The 14,256-nt window shown below is 34.1% G+C and overlaps 1 protein-coding gene and 1 non-coding gene across 2 annotated transcripts; one reads left to right on the forward strand and one right to left on the reverse strand.

Moving 5' to 3' along the window:
* Positions 1–7,361: 7,361 nt before the first annotated feature.
* LOC111012077 (F-box/LRR-repeat protein At3g26922-like) lies at positions 7,362–8,847 on the reverse strand. Its single transcript, XM_022286099.2, is given in 3 exon segments — positions 7,362–7,397; positions 7,915–8,321; positions 8,324–8,847. Coding segments are annotated over 3 exon segments (957 nt in total). The 5' UTR covers positions 8,838–8,847.
* A 1,939-nt stretch (positions 8,848–10,786) lies between these two features.
* TRNAK-UUU (transfer RNA lysine (anticodon UUU)) lies at positions 10,787–10,858 on the forward strand. Its single transcript has one exon. It is a non-coding gene; the product is annotated as a tRNA-Lys (tRNA).
* Positions 10,859–14,256: the final 3,398 nt, after the last annotated feature.

The raw sequence follows: 14,256 nt of genomic DNA on the forward strand, positions 1-14,256 counted from the left end.
CTTCTACCAACCTTTCTAACACTAATAAAGGCAAAAACACTCACCAACAATCGTCCCATATGCCAAATCTGTGGCAAAATGGGACATTCTACTGTAACTTGTCATTATCGGTTTGTCAAACCAGAAAATACACCAACAACCACAACTCTGTTGAAAAACAGTTGAACACCAACCAAAACCCATCTGCTTTGATGGCTTATCCAGAAACCTTGACTGATTCGGCTTGGTACTTTGACAGTGGTGCTACCAACCATGTAACATCCAATCTTGGACAACTCTCTATCAAGGGTAAGTACACTGGTACACATCATATTGTTGTGGGAAATGGTCACAAATTGCCCATTACTCATTCTGGTTCATCTTATTTAGTGATCGAACGTGGAAAGTTACTTCTTCACAATGTTCTTTTAGTTCCCAAAATGACCAAGAATCTCATAAGCATTTATCAGCTAACAGCAGAAAATTCAGCAATTGTTGAATTTTATGCTCTGTTTTGTTTTGTTAAGGAAAAGAAGACCAAGGCAGTGGTTCTTCAAGGGAAACTTGAGCAAGGTCTCTACAAGATTAGGCCACCCTTCCCCTCGTATTTTGAGTGAGATTCTGAATCAATGTACTGTTTCTACTAAGGCTAATGACAAAATGCACTTTTGTGAAGCTTGTAAATTTGGGAAATCTCACGGACTCCCTTTTCAATTATCTACTTCTCGTGTTACCCATCTACTTGATTTAATCCATACTGATTTGTGGGGACCTGCTCCTCTTCCATCCACCATTGGCTACTTGTACTACATTACCTTTGTTGATGACCACAGTCGATATACATGGATATACCCATTAAAATCCAAAAGTAAAGCTATTGTTGTCTTTAAGGCATTTAAACTTCGAGTTGAAAAACAATTTGACAAATCCATTAAAACCATCAGGTGTGATGGTGGCGGTGAGTTCAAACCATTGGTACACTTTGCCAGAGAACAAGGCATCAAAATTCAGCTATCTTGTCCTTATACATCTGCCAAAAATGGACGTGTTGAACGAAAACACCATCACCTCGTTGAGACAAGCTTAACACTACTAGCTCAAGCACATATGCCACTTAAATTTTGGTGGGAATCTTTCCACACTACTGTCTACTTAATCAACCGAATGCCAACCCCAATGTTAAATCACCAATCACCATACTTCATTCATCACAAGCACTCCCCAAACTACCAAGAACTTCGCACCTTTGGCAGCACATGTTATCCATGCCTTCGACCATATCACAAACATAAATTTGCTTTTCACACTAAAAAGTGCCTATTTCTTGGATATAGTGATTGCCATAAAGGCTACAAATGTCTTAGCAATACCGGAAGAATCTACCTCTCAAAACATGTCAACTTTAATGAACTTGAGTTTCTTTACTCTAAGTTGTTTCCCTCAACTTCCACCACAGAAGCTTATCCAACACCATCACCATCTTGGCTGCCTCTTCCCTCAATAGCTTCACAACACTTGCCTTTACCCACCTCATCTCATACCAATGACCTTGAAGCTTCTTGCACATCTCCTATTTCTCCCACCATCTATCCCTCACCTTTCCGACCATCTACAATTTCATCACCTGCAAATTCTCCTATTTCTTCTTCCTCACCTCCAAATTCCTTCGACACCTTACCTATGGCCCCTTCCAATCAGCACCCCATGATCACCTGTGGGAAATCAGGAATTACCAAACCCAAGCAGTTTTTTGGTGGACTAACCAAACTTCACTCTAGCTGTGATTACTCACAAACTGAACCACCAAATTTTCATGAAGCAGTCAAGTTCCAGCTTGGCAAGAGGCCATGAACACTGAATTTTCTGCCCTTCAACGAAATCACACATAGACCTTAGTCCCTCCCTCTTCACACCAACATTTGGTTGGCACTAAATGGGTGTACAAAATCAAGCGGGATGAAGATGGCAACATTCAAAGATACAAGGCCCGTTTGGTTGCTAAAGGCTACCTACAAACGCCTGGACTTGATTATGGTGAAACTTACAGTCCGGTAATCAAACCATTCTCTATTCGAATCGTTCTCACATTGGCCATCACCAATCATTGGCCCATCAAACAGCTTGATGTCACCAATGCTTTTTTACATGGCACTCTCCATGAGGATGTCTTTACCCCACAACCTCTCAATTTTATTATTCCAATAAACCTACCCATGTATATAAATTGACCAAAGCACTTTATGGGCTCAAACAAGCCCCACAAGCTTGGTATGATCAACTTCGCAGTGCACTTACAGCTTGGCACTTTGTACAATCTAAGGCTGACATGTCTTTGTTCACTTATCATTCTCCCCTTGGTGCAGTTTTTGTACTCGTTTATGTAGATGATCTTATCATCACTGGTTCCACTTCCAATTTAATTGATACTTTCATCCAGAAATTTCAAACCTCTTTGGCCATAAAGGACCATAGAACCTTCATTATTTTCTTGGCATTCAATTACATCACACCGATTCTGGTCTTATCTTAACACAATCTCGCTATGTGCAGGATCTCCTAAATAAACTAAACCTCCAACACATTAAACTTTCACCCACTCCCATGATTGCTGGTAAACAATTATCCATGCACGATGGTGACCCTCTCCTTGATCCTAGTCTCTACCATACTTCTCTTGGCTCTCTTCAGTACCTCCTCCACACTCAACCTGACATTGCCTTCGCTGTCAATAAACTTAGCCAATTTCTTCAGGCTCCTACTACCCTTCACTGGCAAGCTCTTAAGCGGATTCTTCAGTATCTTTAGGGGACCCTCAACCCCTCTCCATCCAACCAGCCACTTCCATTACTCTCACAGGCTACTCTGACGCAGACTGGGCCTCATCTCCGGATGATCGTAAATTAGTTAGTGGATATTGTGTCTACTTTGGCAATACTCTTGTCTCATGGTCCTCCAAGAAACAAGTTGTTGTTGCTCGATCTAGTACTGAATCTGAATATCGTGCTTTATCCCATATAGAATGTGAACTCATCTGGATTCGCTCTCTACTTCATGAATTAAAGGTTGGTCTTACTTCTACACCTATAACTTTGTGTGACAATGTCAGTGTTGCTGCCCTTGCTCATAATCCGGTGTTTCATGCTCGCACAAAGCATATAGAAATTGATGCTCATTTTATTCACGATCAAGTGTTAGCTCATCAACTTGTCATCCGACATCTTCCGTCCAAGAATCAGATTGCAGATTGCCTCACCAAACCATTATCTCATACTTAATTTCACTGCCTCCACGACAAACTCGGGCTTCGCCTATCTCCCCCGTCTCGTTTGAGGGGGGTTGTTAAGACATAATCACACTACTGTTCTCCTTTATGCTCTTGGTCTTGTATCTTGTACTTGATAGTAGCTTTATGTCTTGTTAGACATTCCTCTCTAATTACTTTAGGTAAAGTATAGTCATTCATTATTCATTGCAGTAGGTGAGGTTAGGTGGTTTCTTATTTCTCTAAACATGTTTGCTTAGTCTTTTCATGTTGTACTTTTCACTCAAGATGTATCTCTATTTAAAGAGATAAATATCTCTTTGGAATATACAAGAAGAATTACCACAAACCTTCTCTTTGTTTTCCAAAACTAAACTTTGGGAGTGGAAAAGTTGAGATTGTTCATAGATTCGATGGGCGAGTTTCGTGTAGAGACGTTTGTGAGCTCATGTTCTTCCCTTATGAGTTCTATGGCATGCATCGTCTAATTTAAATCTCTTCTAATGGTTTCTTTTGAAAGTCTTTTTTCTTTTTTCTTTTTTTCTTTTCAAGAGAAGAATTGGGACTAAATTGTTTGGATTTTTTTCTCTCTCCCTTTTGTCTCCAATGGGTTAGAAATTTAATTTTATCCCTAATTTAGAAATGAATAATACTTCGGTGTTGATCGATGAATAGTATTTTATGTTATTATTATTATTATTCTTCTTTACAAAAGAAACAAACTTTATTAAGAGCATAAGTAATGAAAATTAGCGAAACAATGTAACCAATCTGGTAAACAGACTCCCACGCTATTGTTTCTCTTATTGCGATGCTCAGCGTGCGATTTCGTGTGCAATATTGTTTGCCTCTTATCTGATGTGAGAAATGGAAGTTACTCGATCATTGAATGTTTGGATTTTCTCCACTATCCATCAAATTTTAGTAAGATCCATGCTTCCCGCTTCCCGCTTGAGTAGCCTTTAAATTTTAGTAGTATATCTTCAACTTGCTACGACAATTATATTTGTTTACATTAAAAGAGAGAAAAGAAAAGAGAGATTTTTCCATTTTAATAAATAGATGTCAACTGATGCTAGTGTCGAGTTAAATAAGTTACTACGCAAATTGTCGACCGAAACATTAAACTAGTTAAGGCATCAATGACGGGTTGAAATTTCTGCTCCTACCTTATGTTGTACTTTTTTCTTTTTTGAACGGTTAAACAAACTTCACATGCAACGAGGTAAACTCAATTTCAAAACACCAATTCATCACCCAAACAAAATGGGAGGGCCCCTTCTTGATAGTTACTCCGACCCCCATGGATCCAGAGCCTAAGTTACAAGAGGCATCATAATTAATAGTAATTTGCTCCTTCAAAGGGACAAATAAATCACTGCTATTAGGGTTGACATCCCCCGGGCATACCTCCTTTTTGGATTACACTCGGGAGACATTTTCCTGAAATTTTCAAGGTAATTGCAAATCCAATCCACCTTAGTTAGTATAGGCACTTGTTTACCCTTACAAATATTATTTCTGTCATTCCAGAGAGCCCACATTACCATTGCCACTAATTCCCACTCCTCAACTGCAAGTGTACACAGATCACGTAGCAAGTGATAAAAATATCGAACCAACAATGATTGATTTACTAAACGCTTCACTAATTACTCTAGAAGTAGAAAAGCAAATAAAAGATAACTTGAGGTATAACTAATTGTGACAATATAAGTAAACTCGAATAAATCTTTAAAATGAAGGGCTAGAAATAACATTGTTTTAGCTTGAGATCACAAATCACAAATGAGAGGCTAAGGTTTAAACAATAAGGAAAAAAGAAAGGGGGAGGTTGTATATTTTACTATAATGCAAGTGAATTATGCACTAGCAACAAGGATGTTAGCATTACGTCAAACTAACACGACATCTTCTCAGATTGCCTAGATTTCACGCTATTCAAATTTTACTCAGAACAACAATGTTTTAGCTCCATTTTTAGCCATACTAGGCATGTCTTATTCCTAAGTACCCACACTCTATATTCAAATGTACATCTAACACAAGTAAATGTCACTCTCTATTACAATCTCCCAAAAGTTAAGAAACAACTCATCCAATATGGCGATCAAGCACGTCATTGAACCAATAAGATATAAACAAACTTTAACTCAGCAGCAACATCTTTCCTCCATTAGCTTAGCTAGTCAAAGCCATAACAAAGAAAAAGAAAAGAAGAACTCTCAAGCTCATTTACTTAGTGATACAAAAGAAAAAAGAAGAAAATAAAATAGTAAACTCCTACTCTGAACCTTTCCTTATTTGATGCTTCCTCTTGTTCGTCAAGGTTCTTTTCTTTGTCTTTGTCTTTTCGTGCTCTAGGGATTTGTGTGGAGTGAAAGGATGGAATAGAATGGAATAGAATAATGTTGTAGGCAGCCTTAAATGTTAATTTTTATATCCATCATCGATTGTAGAGCAACACAATGGATAAAGTGGGACCCAGCTCAAATTTTATATGTTTTCTCCATTTTTACTGCAGTGATTCTTGGATAAAAATCTGTTGCTTTCAACTTTCTTTGTTTTTCTATTTTAAGCTCAAATGCTGCAATATCAATAATGCTGCCACAAGAAATTCAAAGTTAGAAAATGTTTCGCAAAAGTCACAACATTAACTAGCAATGCAAAGATACTTTGAGCCTTTACCTATTAAGTCTAAAACAATGGTAAATTGAGCTTCTTTGTGAAATTTCTCTCTACCCAAGACATTTTTCCTCTAAAATAACTTCCTTATGGAGAGTTTATCACCAACGAAAGTGCACACACCTCCCAAATTCACTATCCTCTGACGCAGTACATCCAGACCTAAGTCCCCGTTTCCACCTTTTTTTTATCACACCAAGCAATAAGGTCCAATCCTCAATCTTGTGTCTAATAGATTTATAAATTTAAAAAATATCTAATAGATCAGTTGTCTATTAAACATAAATTTTAAAGTCCAATTTCAATAAAATCACAAGTTTAAAGACTTATTAAATATGAGACATTTTCAAAATTCAAGGACCTGTAAGATACTTAATTGAAAGTTTATTAATCTATTAAATAGTTTTTAAAGTTCAAGAACTTGATATTAAACAAACCTTGAAAATTCATAGACTAAATTTATAATTTAATTTAAAACAAGAATTTTTACAATATATAATTTTAATTTTTAAAATTAGTTTTTTTCCCTTTTTTTTCCTTCAATTATATCTCCCTATCTAACTAGGAAAAGGCCTCCAAAAATCAAATCATATACCATTATTTAAATATATTAACAAATATTTAAGAATTATAATATAAATTAATTTTAATAAAAGTTCTTGATGGTAATTTCATAATTGAATTAAAGTTAATTATTAGAATAACACAGATTTAAAAAGGCAAATAAATTGATTATAGATCTATTCACAAATAATTTTATCAAATTTTGTCAATATATGTTATTAATTAAATTAAAATATCACTTACCAAATTAATTAAATTAAATGTATTTATTTATTTAAATAATACAAGTTAGAAAATGATAAAGAAAAAATCAACAAAGATATCTACCATAATCAAATAATTCAACCAATTTTATAAAATAAAATAAAATACATAAAATAAAAATTAAATCTTAGGTACACAATATTTCATCTTCTCTTCATTCTCATGTGCTTCACTTACTTCTTCAGGCCAACTCCGCTCTCCTTTTCAGCAAAAAGGAGCTTAAGAAGCTTTGTAAATATTTTATTGTTTCTAATTTTCTATTTGAATTAAGAAATCTATGCATTGAACAGTTATTTATGTTTTTCAAAATGGTAAACTTTGGAGACAACAAAAACAAGTTTTTTGTTTTATTTTTTCCCCTCCCTCCAATTTATTCTAAACCATAAATAAAAATATTATTTTATCAGTTGGGAGTCATACAATTCTATTTTTCTTTATTAAAAATTAGAAAGAAAGTGTATGTTATCAAACGAGTCCAGGAATCCTTAAGCTGTAATTCAAAATAAAAGAGTAAAATAAGTATTATCCAGGTTAGGAGATCACCTAAAATCACAAAAACAAGAAAATAAAGAACGGGGACATCTCCATGCAATCCCTTCCCCATCGATCAAAAATCCTTAACAGTCCTATCATAGTCGTCGTCCTGTAAATCCATGTCATAAAAATGTAACATTAAGACACAAAGATCGAAATTAGCTAATTTAATTAGTTTTCTCCCTAATCTAACAACATATTAGGCAGACAAATATTTAAGAAAACACACATATGGTTACCTCATCCACAATGGCCAAATTTTTTAATTTAGGTTGTTTTAGTAAATACGCCAATTCACCGATGGGCAAGTCTATCCACTTGCTCGTCCTCTCTGCTTTCAACTCCAAATGTCTCAGATTAGGAAAATATAATCCTTTTGAATAAATAGGAGCTGACAAGGTAACCCAGTAAACAAACAAGTTGATTAGAACAACGGTATGCAAGTATCCATTTTGGACATAATGATTTTGCTTTTGGTTTCATCCAAAAAGCTTCGTACCAATGGAGATAATTATCAACATCTATATATCATGAATCACTTACTTCCCTAACCAACGTCACCAAAGCCTGACATTGTTTACACACTTTTTAAACCCTATAAAAAGAACAAAAGAAGTTCTTCGTACCTGTTGTGTTGGCGTCAAAGGCAATATGAAAGACCTTGCATTATGAAAAACTCTGAACAACTCGGAGAAAGCTGCTATTTTATTTTGACAGAAATAACCGTTACCGCTTGAGAATTGATAGTTATGAACTTCTATATTTACTTTTTGTATGCACGAGAATTCTAAAGCAGAATTCACAGTAGGTAACATATTGCTAAACGTGACATTTCTGAGACTTGATGTACACGTTAGTTCAACTTCTGAAAAAACTAATTCATTTCCGGAACATAGTACCAAATTCTCAAGTTTTGGAGCACAAATGGTGGCGCTCTCAAAAAGATAATTGATTAAAACCAAAGATTTTAAGTTTGGACAGCCCGAGAACATTCTAATTCCTTTGTAATCTGCATCATCCTCACAATCTTCCCTTCGATCTCTAAAATTCTCAACGATGGTAAAGTCAAGACTCCCCAGTCAGCCACAAACCCACACACCATCTTCAGCACAGTCAGTGATGAACACGCCGACAAACAATATTTCCAGTCATAAACACTAATGTAATAAGTGTCTAGGTAAAGTTCCCGAACATTGTGGCGTCGTGCAAAACATATCAATAATTCAACCAAAACCACTTCATCTTCATTTCCTGAGGAAGTGTAGCTCAATTTTTGAATTTTGGTGCGACAGCGTTCGGATAGAATTCTGAAGATGAAATTCTTGAACGATGATTGTTTCGATCTACAAGCATTTAGACTTGGCTCTTCAAACGGGTAGGACTTGAAATTGAAGTTGAGAGTGGGGATACTAGTCCAAAGGGTCTTCCAGCGTTTTGAGAGAACACAAGTTTGGACAACTTGTTTTGTGTTTATGTTGGAGAGAATGTGACAAAGAAGACAATCTGGGAGAAGGCTGATTCTGTCTTCAATCTTCTTCTTTTTCGACATTGAAAGACCAACAGAGAATTGAGGAACTCGTAACTGAAGAGTTTCAAACTTCAGAGTATATGATATAGCCGCAGAAATTCTTTTACTGTAGCTGAAAAATTCCCGATTGAAAAGACTACTGTTATGAGATTAATATGAAATCGTTTTTTAGATATTATTTTAATTGAGATGTTTTATTCCTATTATGATAAGATTAATTCCTAATCATAATAGAATAGGAAATCTAATTCGAATAATATAATCTAAACTAAATCTAATTCATAAGCTAAATCCCAAATCATATCAAAACGATTCCCAAATCATATCGATTCCTAAAAATCATATCAATCTCATAACAATATTCTTTCTATAATACAATGATGATATGTTATTAGCTCGAAAAAGGAAAGAAGATATTAGACTTGTCAAGGATTGCCTCAATGCTGAATTTGACACGGACTTAAGAGAATAAAAAGGATTCTAGGTATGGAAATCCTTAAACAATCTCGGTCTCGGATTGGACCGGGATCCTCCGCACCTTCATTTTTTTTTACATCTATCCCCCTAGTCCTCTTGTTGTCAATTAAATCCGGACATTTAATATAATATTAACCAAAAATTGATTTTTTTTTTAATTAAATTCGGACAAATCTTATATAATTATGTACATTTTCGATTTTTTCCATATTAAATTTTTAATTAAAAATTTGATCTTTTCAAATTCGTAATGGATTTTAGATTTGTGGAGGGAATAAGGATGGAAAAGAAAGTTGCTGTTTTTTTAATAAAAAAGAGAGAGATGGTTAATTTTGAAACATAGGGTACTACAGTCATTTTTACCTTTAAAAATTATGTAATGGGTAAAAAAAAAAAATAAGGGGAGTGTCACACATTCAAATTTCCCAAAAAGGCCCTACGGCTAAAAAGCCTATTAAAAGATTTTGGTATCTGTTGTGATAATGAAAGCACAATCCATCTGTACAAAAATCAACAATTTGACGATAGAACGAAGCATATAGATGAAAAATATAATTTCAACCAAACAAAATAATTCGAATATTGCTTAAACTTGATTAGATCAATGCATGAAAGGGTGTCATCAACTTGTGTTTTTCCTCTGATTAGTGAAATTGCTTCCCTCCTTACAGTGGACGCATGTCATGAACACCGATAAACCCTAAATCTCTCTTCGTATCTGCAACTACCGGAGAAAACAGGGAATCCAAATTACTCCACAATAGCAACAGGGGATTGCGAAACTTGACAGATGGACAGAAGACGAACAGGCCTAGGCAACACTTTGATTAGGAGTCATTTAATTAGGTTAATGCCATATTTTAAATTTAAATTACAAATTTAATGCGGTTTTTTTTTCTTTTGAAAATATGATTTTTTTTTTTACCCTGAATTTTCAAGTTTTTTTTTTTTTTTTTTTGCAAATGCTGAATTTTCAATTTATCCCAGTCTATCTTAAACTTGAATAAATATTTTAATATTTACCTTAAATTTGAATCAATGTTTACAATTTTTATCCTTGAATAAACTTTCACTTGAAAAATCGTTCATGAAAATACTTATTATAAGTGATGTATTTAATGTTTTATGTACTCAAAATTAAGATTTTCAAAAAAAAATTCTCTAATTTTCTCTCCTAAGATCATATATAGTGTTAGTTATAAATATTTACATAAATATATCAAATATAGATGCCAGCAAAAGAAAATTACATATGTGCTTTGGATACGATAATGTTTCAATATAATAAAAAGAGAGATTTTAGGCTTGCAAAATTAGTTTACAAAATAAATAAAATCTTTTACAAAATTTTCCTAAATCAAATCTTTATGAATTTTCGGGTCTTATATTTCAAACAGTTGTTTTTATAAATGACATCTAAATTAATAATTTATCAACTGGAGCATGGCTTACAATACATTATATTTATTGTACTAAAATTTATTAACCATCAAGCCATCTTAGCTCAGAGGCATAGCGCGTGGCTTTTGACCACGTTGTCGTGGGTTCGATCCCCACAGACGGCGAATTAAGCTTGCAATAGTAATTTTTATGTTTTTTTATATAGTTTTATTATTTATTTTTCATTTATACTTTGATATGATTTTATTATAAAATATCATAAATTTATATTAATTAATATCTATAGAATTTTTTAAAATATATCAAAATTTAAAATTGGAATAATGAAATTTAATAATATATTATATATTAAATATGGGTTGTTCTAATAAAAAAAACTATTTCATGCCATGTTATTTCAATTATTTATTATTTATTAATATTAAATAATTTTTATAATAAAAGTTATTTACTATCAATAATATAGAATAAATTAAATGTATTGTAATTAGTTGAGTGAGCCAACCGATAGCCGCTCTTGACAGAATAAACTCCCCGAATCCCACTACTCCATATGTGTCGATGGACTGAATTTATAGTAGGAGGAACAGCCAATATGAACATAGCATCCTCGTTATCAACATGAGCGGAAATTTTATCCTTATCCCAAGAACCAGTTGGTGTACAAAGAATACTCACACGACTATAAGAGGAAGGGACCGTCTCGATTGCACATGAAAAGACCCACCATTCGACACCCATTTATCAGCATAAATACGAATATTCTCACCACTTCTCACCCACCATCGGAGCCCGAGTCGGAGAAGATCATGACCCCAAACCAGGCTATGTCAAATGAACGACGCATTGCCACCCTCCTTAGAAATCACAATTACGGAAATATTTATACTTCAACATTCGGGACAGGAGAGAGAAAGAGTCACTAAAAATGCACCAGCACTGCTTCGCAAGCAAAGCTCAATTAAAATATTCTGTCACGGAAACCTAAACCGTCGAAATATTTGGGCAAACACAATCACTTCCGACTCTTGCAGTCCTCATACTCACCCCACCAAATATTTAATTATTTTTCATACCAATATTATTTTGCTTTATGTTATTAAACAATATAGTCATTTGTTGGGAAAATAGTTGGAGCCAAATCAATGAATGTAATTTGACCAAGAAACTTGAACAAAAAATCCCCAGCCTAAAACCTAAGTTTGCCATATATATACCTATTGGGATGCCTTCTTTGTTTGGTTTTTCTGGCCGTGAGTGATAGAAACCAAAAGAAAAAAAAAAATAGTGGCAGCTTGTGTTGGTGCACAAAAAGAACGGCAAAGAAGAAAAAGAAGAAGATTGGGTTGTAGTGTGTTGTCGGTAACCCATTCTCTTGAGGTTAGTGAGGTTTTTCATTCCATATTCCTAAGTAGCTATTGTCGTAGTGCTTAGAAGCTAAGTGGACATTGTTGTAGCATCTAGAGATCTTTGTAGAACGTTTGTGAGGTTCATTGTATTTATCCCAATATCATAGTAGAACTCGTTGTCGCAGAAGACTGAACGTAGCTCATAGTTGAAGTGAACCAGTATAAAATTGCTTGTGTCGTTTCTATACTTTCCCTATTTTTCTTAGTATTGTGTATGACTTAGTTTTTACTGACGAACTGTAGAAGCGAAAAATATTAATAGTGAGTAAATTTTCCCAACACCATTATATATTTAACCACACCTAAACATTATAAGCATTTTACGTTTTGCATTGTTGCAAATATACCTCATATTCATATTTTTGTTCTGAGATCCTTATTGTTTTTGTTTCTTTTGAAAAATACCTTCAATATTCATCTACCAATGTTATTTATGATAGACAATGAAACGAGAGAGATAATTACATATATTATAATAATTATTACTATATTCATTGACGATTTTTTCTGTAAAAATTGTAACATTAATTCAAAAGTTTAAGATAAATATAGTAATATTTATTCAATTTTAAAATGTAATTTGATCGGATCAAAAGTTACCTTTATCAAGTTGAATGTAAAAAAAAAATGATAGTTTTTTTTTTTTAAAAAAATCCACTTAATTTGTAATTTAAATTTCATTTCAAATTCATTCAAATTCAATTTACCCATGAGCGTTAGAGATATATTATTTCCTAATCAAACTGAGTTGATGCATTGGTGATCAAGCCGTGTTGGAGAGTGATGGTAGAATTAGTAATTTTGAAAAAATAGATCTAAGTATAATTGATTTTCTAAAATCACCATACAAATAATTCTTTAAAAATCAATTTAAAATGATTTAGGGTGCGTTTGAGATTAATTTTCGGTGGCCAAAATTATTTTTGCTATTGTCAAAATCACTCTCCTTTCCATTTATCATGTTTCACAAATTAAAATTTTGATTTTAATTAGAAATCTTAAAATCACTTTAGATTGATATTTGGATGATGATTTTAAAAAATCAATTATACTTAAATTTATTTTTTTTCAAAATCACGCATCCTATCATCCCTTCCAAGCACACCCTTAATCTTTTTTTAAAACCAATTTTTTTATTTGCCGAACATGATCAATAAAAAAGGGAGTAACTTTAATAATGACAAAAATGATTTTAACCCTTTAAAATCACTCTCAAACACATCTTAGAGCTCGTTTGGTTGAAGAGGGGTGGGAACCGACTTAGACGTATGTATAGGGTAAATCCACCGCCAGCAACGTAAAAAGTTTGTGTTTGGTTGGAGGTTTGAAATGATTTATCTGAGAAAACACATTTAACGTTAGGTGGCAGGCTTTTTTTACCCTCTTAAAAATCGAGGTTTCTTATAGCATTTTTTAGGGAAATTGGGGTTTTTGACCCCACCAATAGTTCAAATTGGATAAATGAACCCCTTTCAAAAAAACCTAATTTTTGACCCCACCTCTACTTAATTTTGAACCTCTCCCCAAGCCAATTTACCATAGTACCCTCATGTTTAAAAATGAAGGGAACTCCCTCCAAGTAAATAAGTAAAATCCTAAACCCCATCTCGGACGTTTCCTGGCCCAACGAAAATTTTCACCATTTCTCGAACGTTTCATTTGTCCTAAAATCCTAAAACCCATCTCGAACGTTATCTCGGACAAAGGACGTTGGACGATTCATCCATCCCGGACCTTACGAAGTTATCTCAGACGTTTCTCTTCCATTGTTTCGCCCTACGAAGTCATCGATCGCAAGGTTAGTGGTCGGGTAGATTATAACAAAATTTTTAGAAACGTTTGTTGTTCTGATTTCATTATCGGCGCTATCTGAAGCAGCCATGTAGATCTAGGGTCATTTTCATTTTGTGCTTGCAGGACTAAGAAATTTGGGGAAAAAATCAATCTCGAATTCAATCCTGTATTCAATCCCGGATGATTTTGGTCCGGGATCGAATACGAGATTGAATTCGGGATCGAATTCGAAATGGCTGCGTAAGCCTCCATCCCAGACCACCCGGACCATTTCGCCTCCGGGATGAAAGGCAGAAAATGGGGTTTCATTCTCTGCCTTTCATCCCGGACCGTTTCGGTCCGGGATAACGTTCGGGATG

Source organism: Momordica charantia, assembly GCF_013281855.1.
Source record: "Momordica charantia cultivar OHB3-1 chromosome 11 unlocalized genomic scaffold, Mcharantia_2.0 BLBB01000011.1, whole genome shotgun sequence".
Classification (NCBI taxonomy): Eukaryota; Viridiplantae; Streptophyta; class Magnoliopsida; order Cucurbitales; family Cucurbitaceae; genus Momordica; species Momordica charantia.